Source organism: Notolepis coatsorum (genome assembly GCF_963971535.1).
Source record: "Notolepis coatsorum genome assembly, chromosome: 13".
NCBI classification, from domain to species: Eukaryota; Metazoa; Chordata; class Actinopteri; order Aulopiformes; family Paralepididae; genus Notolepis; species Notolepis coatsorum.
In genome coordinates, this window is record NC_140177.1 from 61,568,583 (window position 1) to 61,583,535 (window position 14,953).

General features: G+C 42.1%; 1 protein-coding gene across 1 annotated transcript in view; it reads left to right on the top strand.

Annotated features, from left to right (window-relative positions):
* Positions 1 to 14,953, top strand: part of ppp1r7 (protein phosphatase 1, regulatory (inhibitor) subunit 7) — a 33,091-nt gene that overhangs the window by 12,433 nt on the left and 5,705 nt on the right. The window contains exons 7-9 of the mRNA XM_084327885.1: positions 6,967 to 7,083; positions 7,246 to 7,350; positions 8,827 to 8,913. Of these exons, the coding sequence (XP_084184011.1) occupies positions 6,967 to 7,083; positions 7,246 to 7,350; positions 8,827 to 8,913 (309 nt within the window). The remainder of the gene's footprint in view (positions 1 to 6,966; positions 7,084 to 7,245; positions 7,351 to 8,826; positions 8,914 to 14,953) is intronic.

The window sequence follows — 14,953 nt, forward strand, 5'->3', positions numbered from 1 at the left end:
AATGTTAATTTTTTATATGTGGATTTGATTAAACGTGTATACAAATCTTAGACAAACCCTCTTGTGGTTGTCCTGTCACCGACAAGCCTGACAAAAGGGTGTGGGTGCAACGCCTGAGGAAGAGGTAAAGGAAAGGAAGAATGATTCGCCAGGTATATCATAAAACTCTTTTAGGTCCTGAAACGCTCGAAGACCGTTTTTATCATATATATCTTCCCCTCCTCTCCCATTGAGGAATATTAACAGGTTTGTGCCCAACAAATAGTTGCAAAATTGGAGAATCGAGGTGCCACAGGACCTCTCTACATTACGCCACGTTTGAATTACGTGGGATATGATTGGTCCATATCTTAGCTGGCATTTTGATATAGGAATAGTGGAGTATACTACATCCTGTAGTCTTTGTGGTGAGACCGCTGCTGCTTCTAAGGAGCGCCATGACACAGCTATTTCAGGGTCCAGCCAGTTTATCAGGGGCCTCAACGAGAAGGACCAGAAATATAACTTAAAATCTGGGATTGCCAAGCCCCCATCCTTTTTCCTACATTGAGTGGTAGTTCTTTTGATTCTCGAGTGTTTATTATTCCAAATGAATTTGGATATCATAGTTTGAGTCTTACGCCAGTGGTCTATTGGAGGAGGAAGGGGAAGCATTGAGCTGACAAAATGTATCCTAAGTACCGTACTTTTCGCACTATAAGCCGCACCTGACTATAAGCCGCAGCAGCTAAATTGAATGATGTGTACATATATAAGCCGCACTGGACTATAAGCCGCATGTGTTTTAATGTTAATTACCATATGTAAGGAGTGGAGCCTGCGGCTTAATTTGACTCAACACGGGAAACCTCACCCGGCCCGGACATGGAAAGGATTGACAGATTGATTGCTCTTTCTCGATTCTGTGGGTGGTGGTGCATGGCCGTTCTTATATTGAGCTTTATGTTCCCACCTCTACAGAGAATTACTCCCATTGGGACACAATACTGTCAGACAAATAACAAGAATTAACTCATTTGTATTAAGTTTTAGCAAATAAGGGAACAGATAAATAACATTTCAATGCAGTAAAAAAAAGCAATATTTAGATTTTCGGGTTTTGTCCACATATAAGCCGCACCGTTATATAAGCCGCAGGGTCGAAAAACGGGGGGAAAAGCCGCGGCTTATAGTCCGAAAAGTACGGTAGTATGTTTATTTTAATTATGGATGCTCGGGCCTGTAACGAATTAGGAAGGCTTGACCATCTATCCAGGCCCTGATGTATTTTATTATATATGTGCCTGTGAAGTAAAATTCAGTTGTCTGATTCAGTGTGGGAAAGATACTTAAAATGTTCAACTATGGGGATGTCTCCACTCGTTATTCTCATTGAGGATATTCAGAATATGAAACTCCTTATCCCCAAATTCAGGTGATAAATGCAGCTTTGAAGTTTGTAAAATCATGATTATAACAAGCTGGCGGAGAACAAAACAAATTGTCATCCACACTGCAATGGGCTATATAGTATCTCCCAGATCTCCACTCACCCTTTTTTTTTTTTTTTTTTAATGTCCTTAAAAGACAGAGTACCGTAATTCCTCTAATAGTAACCCCGGCTTGTATTTGTTTCAACTGTAGCGGATACCAGGCTTGTATTAGGAGGAGGCATGTATAAGAGAGAGGCCTATATTTCTCATTTTCAAACAGATCATAATGAATAAATCAACATTTTGTGTCAGTTTGAACCCAGTAATATGTACTGGGTTCATTTATTGAAACCAAGTACTGTATGAAATACGGTAGTAAACAGTGCAATTACAGGTGGTCAAAAAAAGTTAAATAAAGTAAAATAGTGCAATCACAATACTGGTATAATAATAATAATAACAACTTCGTTTTATACAATTCTGAGGTAGGCTTACTCTCTTGGTAAACATTAACACCATACCATTATATGGTATTTACTGCACAGCCAGGCCAGCATATAACAACAATAACAAAATATATTACCTATGGTAAATCCGTTGAGGGAAATACCGTAATTCCTCTAATATACATGAAACCCGGCTTGTATTAGGAGGCCGGCTTATAATTGCTTAGCTCAACAGCGCACCCGGTCATTAATAGAGACCCGGTTTTTAATTGAATACCGGTTACTATTAGAGGAATTACGGTATCTTCATTCGGGGGCGACAGTGACTCAGGAGAGTGGCTGTCTGGTAATCTGAAGGTTCCCAGTTTGATCCCGGGATCCTCCCAGCAGCATGTTGAAGTATCCTTGAGCTGTTGGTGTGAGTGAATGTGAACGGGTGAATGTGAGGCAAGTTGCAAAGCGCTTTTGGATAAAGGCGCTATATAAATGCAGTCCATTTTCCATTCATTCTGTTCGCGCTCCCTCACTAGTTCAAAGTCAATGTAACCACAGCAGAATGCTCTCTTTCTCTGTCTCTCTCTCCCGTGTCTTGTGCTCTCGTTTAGTTTAGTTTTAATTTACTATGTTTTAGGGCTGACCCCTATTAGTCGACTAATCGGTCGAAAGGAGCCGTAGTCGACTGCCAACCTCTTAGTCGAGAAAAAAAATATAATAATAATAATTATTTTTATTTTTATTTTTTTTATCATTCTTTCCAAAAGAAAAGAGGCATAGAAGCGTGGCTAACGCTAATGGCACACATATCAGAGGCTAACTGCCTAAGAAAACAGGCACAGAGGCACTGAAAGAGGATTTCACCCATCTAATGAACACACTAGACAAATATCAAGATGTATCCATCAGTGGACCAATTGCATGCTTTTGCAGAGGACAAGAAGCCTTCCGTTGACTCCTTCAGACACCCCCACAGTCCAAATGGAATGATAAAAAAAATATATATATACTTTTTTTTTTTTTCAAATAATTTTTCTTAGGGTGTTGTCACACCTGTAGTTCGTTTGCTTTGTTCCGATTCAGGGAGACACTATAATGATACAATGTTGCACTTGTCCCTTAGTTCGTTTGTGTTCACACGGCTGTGTTAACAGCGGATCAAAACAAACGCACGCGCGAGCAAACTGTCACTCATTGGTCAGATTTTGGGGTGTCCCCCCCCCTAACCCTGAATCTCCGCGTTACATTGAAATCGGGGAGGGGAGAGCAGGGGGAGCAAATGAATGAATGGATGAGAGCCGTGATGTAAGTGGATACGGCTGTGGGGGTGCTAGAGACATGATCGAATAGACTTGTATGCGCCAGAATCTCCTGAACACGGCGCGAGCCATTCCTAATCGACTAATTCGGCAGCGAAAAAGCCAGTTTTTAAGCAGAGCATCCCCCATGCACATGCGCAGATTGCCCACGGATTGTGATGCAACGCACACCCGCCCTGGACTGTTCCATCAGAGGGGGGGAGCTTCGGTGGCCAGTGTCCTTTCAGCCGAACAGGATAATGAAACAATGATCCCACTAAATGACCAGACGCGTCTTATGGCGACATCTACAATTACCTCATTGAGTCTCCAGGTAGACTAATGTTTATATTTAAGTGCAGTGGTCTGTAGCCACTCACACTGGCCACCGAAGCTCCCCCCTCTGATGGAACAGTCCAGGGCGCGTGTGCGTTGCGTCATCATGCAGCGCGTATACAGTACGGCAAGTGAGTTGTGTCGGTTTGTTAAACCGATTGCATTCTCACAGCGTACAGGTCGCGTCGGGTTCGTTTGGAAGTGCGCCGAGACCACCCTCTCTAGGTGGTCTCGGCCCGCTTGTTTTGTTCCGCAACAGAATGTAATTGCTGTGTTCATATATGCCCAACTGAACCGAAATAGGGGGTAAACGCTCCAGGTTTCGGAACAACAGCTCCAAACGAGCTAGGTGTGAAAACGCCCTTAGTCGACTAATTAGTCGACTATCTGCAAATTTCGGCCAATCATAGTCGACTATCCAAATCCTTAGTTGGGGACAGCCCTACTCTGTTTATTTGATCAGGGACAGTGCATATTAATCAACACTTAATAAATGAATACAAATAAGAAAACTGTAAATATGCCAACATTAGCAGGGTTGCTAGTTTTAAATTGTAGTCCCTGGGCTAGATGTTTAAGCCAGAAAATAAACAGAAAAATAGGACATTAAAGCTAAAACAGTTTAAAACATATTCTGTACATTCACTCACTATGCATTCGTGCATCTATAAAAAACAGTGTACAGGGACAAATCAAAGCCCATACATGTATAAGCACCGTATAGGCAGGCACACATATACGTTGGCTGTAGCTCATTGCCTGTTCCTGACAGGGTCCAGATATTTAGCCCGCTTGATATTTTCCGAGCATCAGTTAGTCCCTTGTGTCACACCTTGAACAGTTATAGCAATCGAAATTACGTAGACTTACGAGCTCGGAAGTTTTTCCTCTGATCTGGGTATTTTTCTCCAAAAAACGTATCGGCAAGTGGAAAATCAGGGCTATAATCATGTAGTCTGAACTCTGCATTAAATTAAGTTGTCTAGTTTCTAAGGCTGTCAATCTATTAAAAAATATTAGTGCTGTCATGCGATTAAAAAAAATTATCTAATTAATTACAGGATTTGTAATTAATCTAATTAATCTCATTTTAATCGCATAACTATTTTAGGCCTGATATTTTATATTCTATAATCATATTTCAAATTGCATGTGTACGGATGGCAGAATGCAGTACTGTATCTACAAAACCTTCTGTTTAATCATCTTCCCTTTATTCATTTGCTTAGATTTTTCATGTCTGGTCAATTTTAGCATGGTGCTATTCAGTCAAAAAAAATATTGATATTCTCATTTGGTTCATTACAATTTACTCAAGCCTAGTAACAGACACAGTATTTCTGACACTGGGAATACATTCCCTGAGATCCATAGATTCAGATACCAAGAACATGCAAATGGACCATTTAAAAAAAAAAGTCTGTAAATGTTAATCGCATGATTGTCCATAGTTTTTTCTTTTATTATCTTTTCCCCCCCTCCTTTTTCCGATTTTTCTCCCATCCCACTGTTAGTCGTTATGCCAATTCCCAACCCCCTTCCTGGTTGTTGTGCACCCCCCCCCCTACTGTTGGTCCGGGAGGCCGGAGACTATCACATGCTTTCCTCCGACACATGTGCAGCCAGCCGGCAGCCAGCCTGGCAGCGCAGACTGTCACTGGGAGAGTGTAACGTGTGGAAGGTCACACTACCTCCCTCCAGATCCTTCCCTCGCTGTGCAGGCGCCCCGACCGAACTGTAGGAGTCGCTGTTTACAACGACCAGCTTTCCCACCCCTAACACTGCCAATTGTGTTAGTATGAGCGACCAGCCAAGCTGGTAGCAATGCCGAGAGCTGGGCTCGAACCCAGCGTCTCCTGCGTTAGTGGCGAGTGCCTTGCCCACTACACCACCTAGCCGCCCTGATTGTCCATAGTTAATCGTGATTAACTCATTCAATGCCAGCCACGAGAAAAGTCGGGTTAACTCACCAATGTTCAGCGCCAATCATGAGAAAATGATTTCAGGAAGATTCGATAATCAGGCGAAAAATTACAATGTGTTTACCGTTTAGTGTATTCCACTAAAGGGCTATTATCGCGTCAGAATCACCAAAACTATACTCTTATTCAAAACGGTATAAAGCGGAAATGTACGGATGAAAAAACTATCCGTTTTGTACATGTTGACTGGAAGCAACTCACTGACAATCGACGGGTGTATTAGATATAAGATATATTTTAAGCACTCGCAAATCTCGCAGTCCCCCCATTGATTAAAACGATGGCGTACTAGCGCCCTCTGGCGCATTAAGCGATGGCCGCAGAATGAGTTAATCGCAAATGAATCGCATATTTTGTATCTGTTCTAAATCTACCTTAAACGGCAGCCATGTCCCGCCCCAAAACAGCTTGAAATCTTGAAGTGGAAAAATGCTGCTTTAGAGCAGGGGTTCCCAAACTTTTCAGGCCAGGGCCCAGAAAATAAGGCGTCAGAGAGCCGCGGCCCAATGCACATCGTCTGGCTTTTTTTTTTTTTTTTTTTGCCAGGCGACCGATTTTTTTAGCCAAATATCACTTCAATCCTATTAAGTTAGTTCAAGTTAGTTATTCATTTATATGTGCTATTTATGAGCGGGCTAACTTGTTGCAAAATAATAATGATAATAATCATAGCCTCATTAAAATACTATTGTTGCTTCGGTTGTTTTCAGCGTTTTATGTGCATAATCTGTTATTTAGTTTGAAATGTTCGTTGAAATAAGTAGATTTTTCGTTTTTGTTTATTTATTAAGTTAATATAAAACCATATAGTCACATTTTAGAATACAATAGAATAGAATTTTAGAATACAACTAGAAACACTGTCCTGGCCTGCTTCTAAGTTCAGTGGCCTGACAAAAAAAAAAAAAAAAATTATTTTTTTTATATATATTTTTTTAATCATCTCGCGGCCCACCCGTGGCTGCTCGCGGCCCACCTTTGGGTCGCGACCCCGACTTTGGGAACCACTGCTTTAGAGTACTTGATTAGAAATACAAAACATTGACTTTAAAAAAGAATAATAATAATTACAGATGTGTTCCAGGAATTGTGTAAAATTGACCAAATAGTGAAAGGAATAGCTAAACAGGGGACCTTTAAATAATTGTGCGTTAACTTTGACAGCCTTACTAGTTTCATATGATACCAGTATCTTCACTATAGCTTTAAAACCATTAAGCGCTGCTACAGCCTCTGAAAGACAGCCGATGGATCCCAGACTGAGAGGGATAACTCCAGGTTTTAAAAAGTTTGGGAATTACACAAAATGTCTGAAAAACCTGAAAGGGGGGCGCAGTTATTCAGTTTCGATATACATGTGACTACACATTTTATGCAATTGTACACTCACTGTGATTTGTGAATCTTCTGCTATAGAGTGCTTTGATGTAGTCATATTTCCACTGTAATTCAAAGTAATCTTTGTGTTTTACGGTCTTTCTATGTTGTGTTTTTACAGGTCATAGAGAACTTGGACGCGTTGGCCTCCTTGCAAAGTTTGTTTCTTGGCACCAATAAGATAACTCAGCTTCAGCACCTAGAGGGTTTGCACAGTCTTACAGTTTTAAGTATTCAGGTATTTACACTCAAATCCTTGTCCACACTTATAGTGGTGATAATAAGAATTGTACAGCAGCCTGTTAATGAGACATGGCTTAATTACTGAAAAGGGAGTTGAATTTGTGTGTTTGTCTTAACTATCTATATCCATCTATCCTATATCTCTCTCTCTCTCCAGAGTAACCGTATCACTAAAATTGAGGGTATGCAGAACCTGGTGAACCTCAGAGAGCTCTATCTGAGTCACAACGGCATTGAGGTCATCGAGGGCCTTGAGAACAATGTGAGTGGTAAATCGCTTAGTACTGAAAGAGCTGGGTGTCTTCTGAGAGAGCTGGGTGTCTTCTGAAAGGGCTTGGTGTCTTCTAAAAGAGCTGGGTGTCTTCTGAAAGGGCTGGGTGTCTTCTGAGAGAGCTAGGTGTCTTCTGAGAGAGCTTGGTGTCTTCTTCTTTTTTAACAAATGTTTTTTATTTTCCTTTTTTTTTTACATGAAACAAGACCAACTATACAGTAGCAGTAATAATCAACGATAAATCACAGGACAATAACAGAAATAATAATAACAATAATGACAGTCCAGTAATTAAATCAGAATGAAAGTAGATTAAAAGACATAAAAATAATAAATACAATACATGGGCTCTTGCTCGCCCCCCCCCCCTCCCCCCCAGGACCCCCACTTGGACTATACATCCACTACTTCATTCAACATCAGAAAATTCCAAATTTGTATGCGTTCCTTTATCTTATCCACCACAGCTATCCATACTGCTATGCTGGCTTCATTAACACCTAAAATTCGTGCAGTGGATATCTCTAGATAAATCACATCGACTTAGGTGAGAACCCATGCCTTCCGGCACATTTTATCCGGTTGAATCCAGTGTGACGCTATCAACTTTTTGGCAGCCGTAAGACCCGCCAAAATGAGTCTCTTTACATGTACAGAGGTCAATAACTGAGAAACATCATTCAACAACAATACAGAAGGCAGTGTCGGTATGGTCCGAGACAAAAATTCTGATAATTGAGTGGTGACATTTTCCCAGAAAGTCTTGACAGGAGGGCATTCCCAATACATATGCATATATGTACCAATAGCATCGTTTGAACACAAGGAGCATCGAGAGTCCGGTCTGAGACCCATTAGGTGCAATCGTCTAGGGGTCAAGTAAGTCCTATGAATAAAGTTAAGATTAATCTGTTGGTGATCTGGGTTGCGTGATGCTAGCCGAACATTTTCCCAGACTGCATCCCAATCAAAATCTACTTCCAGGTTTGGGATATCCTTCCTCCAGACCGAGTCTAGGGGAAGGAACTTATATGAGGACGTAAGTAAGTGGCGATAAAAGTCAGAGACGAAGCCTCTCGATGTCTCCTTGTCATAAAATAATTTGTGAAATCTGTGGTGCTCAAGTGGAATATCTAATGGAACTCTGTGAGCCTTCAAAGCTGCTCTTATTTGTAGATAGAAGAGATAAGTAGAACTGGTGAGGTCAAATTTGTTGAATATATCTCGATAACTGCGGAGACCATGGTCATCGAAGATATCCCCCAGTGGTGTATGCCTTTATTTTCCCATCCAGGGTATCTGATTGTTTTCCAATAAGGATTAAATTGTTATTAAAGCTTGGTGTCTTCTGAAAGGGCTCTGTGTCTTCTGAAATGGCTGGGTCTCTTCTGAAAGGGCATCTCTATGTTTGCTAGCTGCAGTGTGTAGCAAAATGCTGACTTGACAACTTTCTTTTCTTCCCAACAGAAAAAGCTCACAACTCTGGACATTGCAGCCAATCGAGTACGGAAAATTGAAAATATCAGCCATCTAACGGAGCTTCAGGAATTCTGGGTATGGATATAAGTGAATTATAACTGCTAGGTCGTTCACTTAATTCTCTCTTGTGTGGCACCTAAACTTTTCTTTTTGTAATTTTTTTTTTAAAGTTGCCTAGAGAAGGTTGATATGGTAGGGCGGCTACGTGGTGCAGTGGGCAATGCGCTCACCACGAATACTGGAGACGCTGGGTTCGCCTGTTCGAGCCCAGCGCTCCACATTGCTTTCAGTTTAGCTGGTCGTCCGTACTAATACACATTGGCAGTATTAGGGGGTGGGAAACTGATAGGTGGGGATCGGGCGTTGTGGACAGCGACTCCTACAGGTCGGTTGGTGCGCCTGCGCAGTAGAATCAGGAAGCGATGGGGGCGGCGCCCCTCCAAAGCGCAGACCCCTGATGCTGAAAGATTGTGCCGCGCAGGTGAAAAGATGCGACTGCTGTATCGAGTATCGGAGGGGACTCGTGCTATGTATGACTTAGTCCACATTGCAGCGTTCAAGAAACAGCGTTCGAGACAGGGGAGGGTTGAATTGGATGATACGAAATTGGGATGGGAGAAAAATAGAAAATGGGAGAAATAAGTGGATAAAAAAAAAGAAAGTTGATATGGTAAAAAGATGCAGTTGAGGTCATACCCTTTGTTGTCACCCTCCGGCAGCATAAATCTATTTGGAAACTGTGCTTTTTGATCTTTTGATAATGTGTCATCTTCTGAAAAATTTCTTTAATAATCATTTAAGCCATAGCCATAAGCTATTGCATGCACTTATCTGTGTTTCATTACACATGTGTGCATGCTTACCAACTGTTTCGCCTGTTTTATTGCAACACTACTATCACCGACATCTAAGAAGGGAGATCCCCCCTTGAACGGCCCTTCTAAGGTTTCTCTCCTCCACATTGCCTGTGGTGCATTTTTTTCCTATTGCTAGGTTTTAGTGAGTTTTTCCTTACTTTCGTGTGTGGTATGTCTGGGAGTGTTGCATTCATTTATTTAAAAAATATTTGGACTTCATGGTGTTTTTGTTTTGTTCTTGATTTATTGTGATGTTTCTTCTTGACTTGTTTAAAGAAGACGTGTCCGGCCCATAGGGACATTAACGTGTGTTGTCGGGCCTGTTGGATTCTGATCTTTATCTTTATCTTTATTACGGATCCCCATTAGTCATCACCGCAGCAACAACTAGTCTTCCTGGGGTCCACACCAGGGTTAGAAATTAACATTTTTTTTCAAGGGCTTTTTTTGCCCCCCTTAATTGATTTTCGGGGGCTTTTTTTTGTATTTCGGGGGCACTGAATTTGTATGATAAACGGTAGGGGTGGGACGGTTCACAAAATGGACGGTTCGGTTCGTATCTCGGTTTTGGGGTCACGGTTTTCAGTTCGGTTCGATATACGTAAATTTTTATAAAAAAAAATTTAACACTCAAATCTAAACATGCTTCTCATTTATTAAAAAAATAAATAAAAAAGTTTACAGTGTTAGTGTTTACAGCCTTAAATAATGTTTGGCACACAAAGACCGAACTGACTGAAAAATATAGGCTACATTTGTAGTATTAACTTAGTGCAAACAAACAATATGCTCAGCCAGCACTAGACTTTCCTTTCTTTAATATAAACACAAAAAAACAATGTCAACCATGTTTAAATTCCCTGATTGTCAGTTCTTAATGGAAAGATTCGTGTTCTGCTTGAAATTATTATGTATCTGTCTACATTTATTTAGACTAACATTATTTAAATATTGAGTGCAACTGTGGTGGATTACGTAATTCGGTGAGTTGGAACTATCTATGGGTTGGCGCCGGGTCCCCACGGACATTTTAGTGTCACGCACCTTCAGCTCGGGCAATGTTATTATCAGCTCCGGTAGCTCCGGTAACGTTAGGAGGTGATGGCATGCAGTGGGAAAGCGGCAATAGTCCCGGTTGGAGTTAGTAAAACACAGTTGTATGTTAGCCTTCTTGGATGTTGAATAAACGCCTATCATTGTCTTTAAACACCCTGCCTCTCAGACTCCCATTTCCTCCTCCGCTAGCTAGTAGCTACGGTAACATTTCGTTGACTGTATTACCTCGCGGGCTGATTCTATAGTTAAAACGTGCGTTGTTTTGTACAAACTGCTAACGCTATGGCAAGATGTGTGTATGCCTATGTAATGTTAATGGCTATGTTTTTAAAGTCGTAATGAAGATTGATTTAGATTGTGCTTGCCATTTGTACACAAACTGACTAGCACCTGGCTCAGCTGCAGTGCTGCTGATTACCGGATAAATATATATAATTAGTAAACTGTCGGGGGCATTTTGTGCCCCCCTTAACTGATTTTCGAGGGCATTTTGTCCATTTTCAAGGGCATTATGCCCCAAGCCCCCGTTAATTTCGAACCCTGGTCCACACACAACAAAAACAGTACATACATACATACATAACATTATAGTAGCATACAACTAAAAATGTATTCCAATATTCCTACATATAAAAATATTTCCAAATAGCATTACAGTACACAAACAGAGTATCAGATCACAGAAAATACAATAAAAGGGATTAAACTCTCAGACAGTCATATCTTTACAGTGTAAACTACAGTATCTGTGTTTTTCTTTAATGTAAACTAATTTCTTTTTCTCAATGCTCTTTTCAAATTATTTTTAAAACTTATCTTACTGGTTATCTGAGTAAGATGTACTGGCAGTTTATTCCAATATGACATGGCTCTATATAACACAGTTTTCTTTGCTGCATTGGTTTTTGGTAGTAGCAGTGTGAACGTTTCCCTACAGGCATGCCTAGTATTATACTTATGTCGATCATGTGTACATGTTAGCTGTGAATACAAACAGATAGGTTCTCTTGAGATATATATATTCCTCATGAACAAGATCAGGCTGTATCCCATCTTCGTCTTTTGGCTTGTGTTATCCTCTCCATCCACTGACCTCTGCGTTGTGTTTGTTTCTCTCAGACGTCTCATATACTGGCTGTACAATCTTTATCATTCCCCGTTAATGCAATCCGCAGGCATAAGTATTCACCACCTTCGTAAGAATTCGACACCTTGACAGCATAATACCTTTCTTGAAAGAGCGTTGTTTATTATATAAACAACCTCATAATCGGATGAGAACCAATTCGTATTGTCATTGCTATCGTCCTTCTGCTATTCAGTCCAATAGTGGCTCAGGCCTTGTCGTTAGCCAAAACCCTCCTCGTGTTAGCCGAAGCTAATGATGATGTGGCCTTCTCTCCCCCCCCCCCCCCCCCCCTCTCTGTGATCAGAGGAGGGAGCCGTCTCCAAGTCGTTCTTAGTCGTTCTTGGTCTGCCCTAGTCAGATTGTAGTCTGCCTTACACCCGGAAACACTGTCGGATTTATAGGATCTTCGTCATAGCAACGACGGCCTCGCCCCTCTCCTGGTTGTCATGCGACGCGCTGTCATGACAACTGCTAATAACCTTTACCACACATTTCAAAATGTTTCATTACTGTCAAACCCTCCATCGCTCTGCTCCTGCTGCCTAGCTGTTATCAGTTTGTTTATGTGCCGATGGCAACCTTGGCATGCCCTGAGCTCTCAGTCTGCTGCTGCAACCCCCTCTGCCCAGTTTGACTAGAGATAGACACACACATGCAAACCCGATGCAAAGCAGAAAAACAACACCAGCAGTCCTCTGCACACTCGACTTCCCTTGTTTTTCCATTAGTCTACCACCTTCTCCACACCCATATCTGTCCCTGTTTGTCGTCTTCCGTCGTGACACCAGCAGCTACCGATACCCACTCCCGCGCCCTATCTTCGTCCCAGGTTGGCCCCCGGCGCGCGCCAGTTCTTCTGGACCGTGTCCTCTGAAAACCCTGCCTATTTATCAGGTGTGAGAAACTGCCACCTGGAGATCAAACTCCCTCTTTATTTTCATAATTAACCTATTTAAATTAACTGCACTTCATCTCTCTGTGCAGTTCTTATTTAATCCATTGTATAATTAAACTCTATTTAATTAACTTGTCTATCAATATTATCCTTATAGTAATCCCCTTTCTCCCTGCTCCAGTATCACCACTAGATGGCAGTAGACATATGGAATCACTCTGTCATCATTTCCTGATGAACTTCCCTGCACTACCCCCCCTCCGCCACTAAAGGGTAGTAGAGACCTATCTTCAAATATTTGCCTGCATTATCCCACTGCCACCCCTAGATGGCGGCCAAACTCAGTCTAGAGTATTTTAGCTGACGTGTCACTCTCTGGTTCTTATCTGTTCTTATCTCCTCGTGGCTCTGTGCGGCCATCTTGTCTCTGTGCAAATGGCTACTCTCTCAAACAAACGGCCGCTGCCCTCCTTTTTAAAGGCCTAACAACAAAAACAACTGTCTCTTAAAGTCTCGTCGGCAAACGGGTCATAATGATACCTACAGGTCACATGACAATAGATGATCTACTAAACATGCAAGTACTGGACAGGTCAAAATAGACTGAATGCCAAATGACGGTAGGTCTGAAAAACGTAGGTAGATTCTCCCGACTCACAGTCCTGCGTGCGTGTTGCTTTTTAACAGCGGAGGAGTGCAAGAATGTGACAATTTGACCATGTGACCGCGGCAGCGCGAGAGAGCGGCAATGCGGAAATAGGCTGTCTATTGCCATTCTCTAAGACAAACGCTAACCTTAACCAGCTCCTTAACAGCGCCTAAACTTAACCGTTCTAACCTTAACCAACTCCGAAACAATGCCTAACCTTAACCTTAACCATGCCTAACCTTAACCTTAACCATAGAAAGAATATTGCCATTCTCTAAGACAAACTCTAACCTTAACCAGCTCCTTAACAGCACCTAAACTTAACCGTTCTAACCTTAACCAACTCCGAAACAATGCCTAACCTTAACCTTAACCATGCCTAACCTTAACCGGCGAAAGAATACACGTTAAAAAAAAATTGATGGGATTCGAACTTGTCAACAACGGACCGCAGGACCGCTGCGCTCCCAGGTGAGCTGAGCTTCGAATGAAAATCATGGCGGATTAGGGCGGTTACATAATGCCGCAAGCTCTGCCACTCCGCTCTGCGGTTGCCGCGCCTGCCGCGGGGCGTGTCGCAGCCAATCAGGGAAAACGCGGAAGCAACGGCAGCACTGCTCCGCTGTTAATAAGCAATAGGCGTCCTGCGTTCCCGCCTCCTTGTGAGGAGAACAACCCTTATAGTACAGACACACAAAAATGGAATTAACCCTTAGAACACTGCCTTCCTTCACCGGCCCTGTTTGTTTTCATTCTGTAGATAAAACCCCTCTCGGTTTTCAAAACACCACTCTGCCTCTCTGCCTGTCCCAAAACACACTCCTACACCGTGACTGTTTCCTCTGTGTCTTCAAAACACATTACAGCTGGCTTCTCTCTGTCAAACTAATCATGTTTACGGATGCACTATCATTCTTTATTTGGCTTAAAGATCAAACAACCATGGGTGCACAGTGAACTCACATCTTTCTCCCAAAGCGCTGTTTCTCCTACAGCTGGTTCGCGCCTCATGACCGCTCGGCGCTCTCTCCCAGGGCTGGGCGGCCTTGCTTCGATCATGATTCTCCCACACATGATGACTGTTGTTCACTGTCGCCCCATTATTGAAAAAGTCTCTTTCCGTTGTTCTTATCTCTTGCAAATCCGGGTCACGGCACCAACTGTTGGATTCTGATCAATCAGCCAGTATCCCGTCTTCGTCTGTTTGGCTTGTGTTATCCTCTCCATCCACTGACCTCTGCATTGTTTGTTTCTCTCCGACGTCTCATATACTGGCTGTACAATCTTTATCATTCCCCGTTAATGCAATCCGCAGGCACAAGTATTCACCACCTTCGTAAGAATTCGACACCTTGACAGCATAATACCATTCTTGAAAGAGCGTTGTTTATTATATAAACAGAACCTCATAATCGGATCGGAACCAATTCGTATTGTCATTGCTATCGTCCTTCTGCTATTCAGTCCAATAGTGGCTCAGGCCTTGTCGTTAGCCAAAACCCTCCTCGTGTTAGCGGAAGCTAATGATG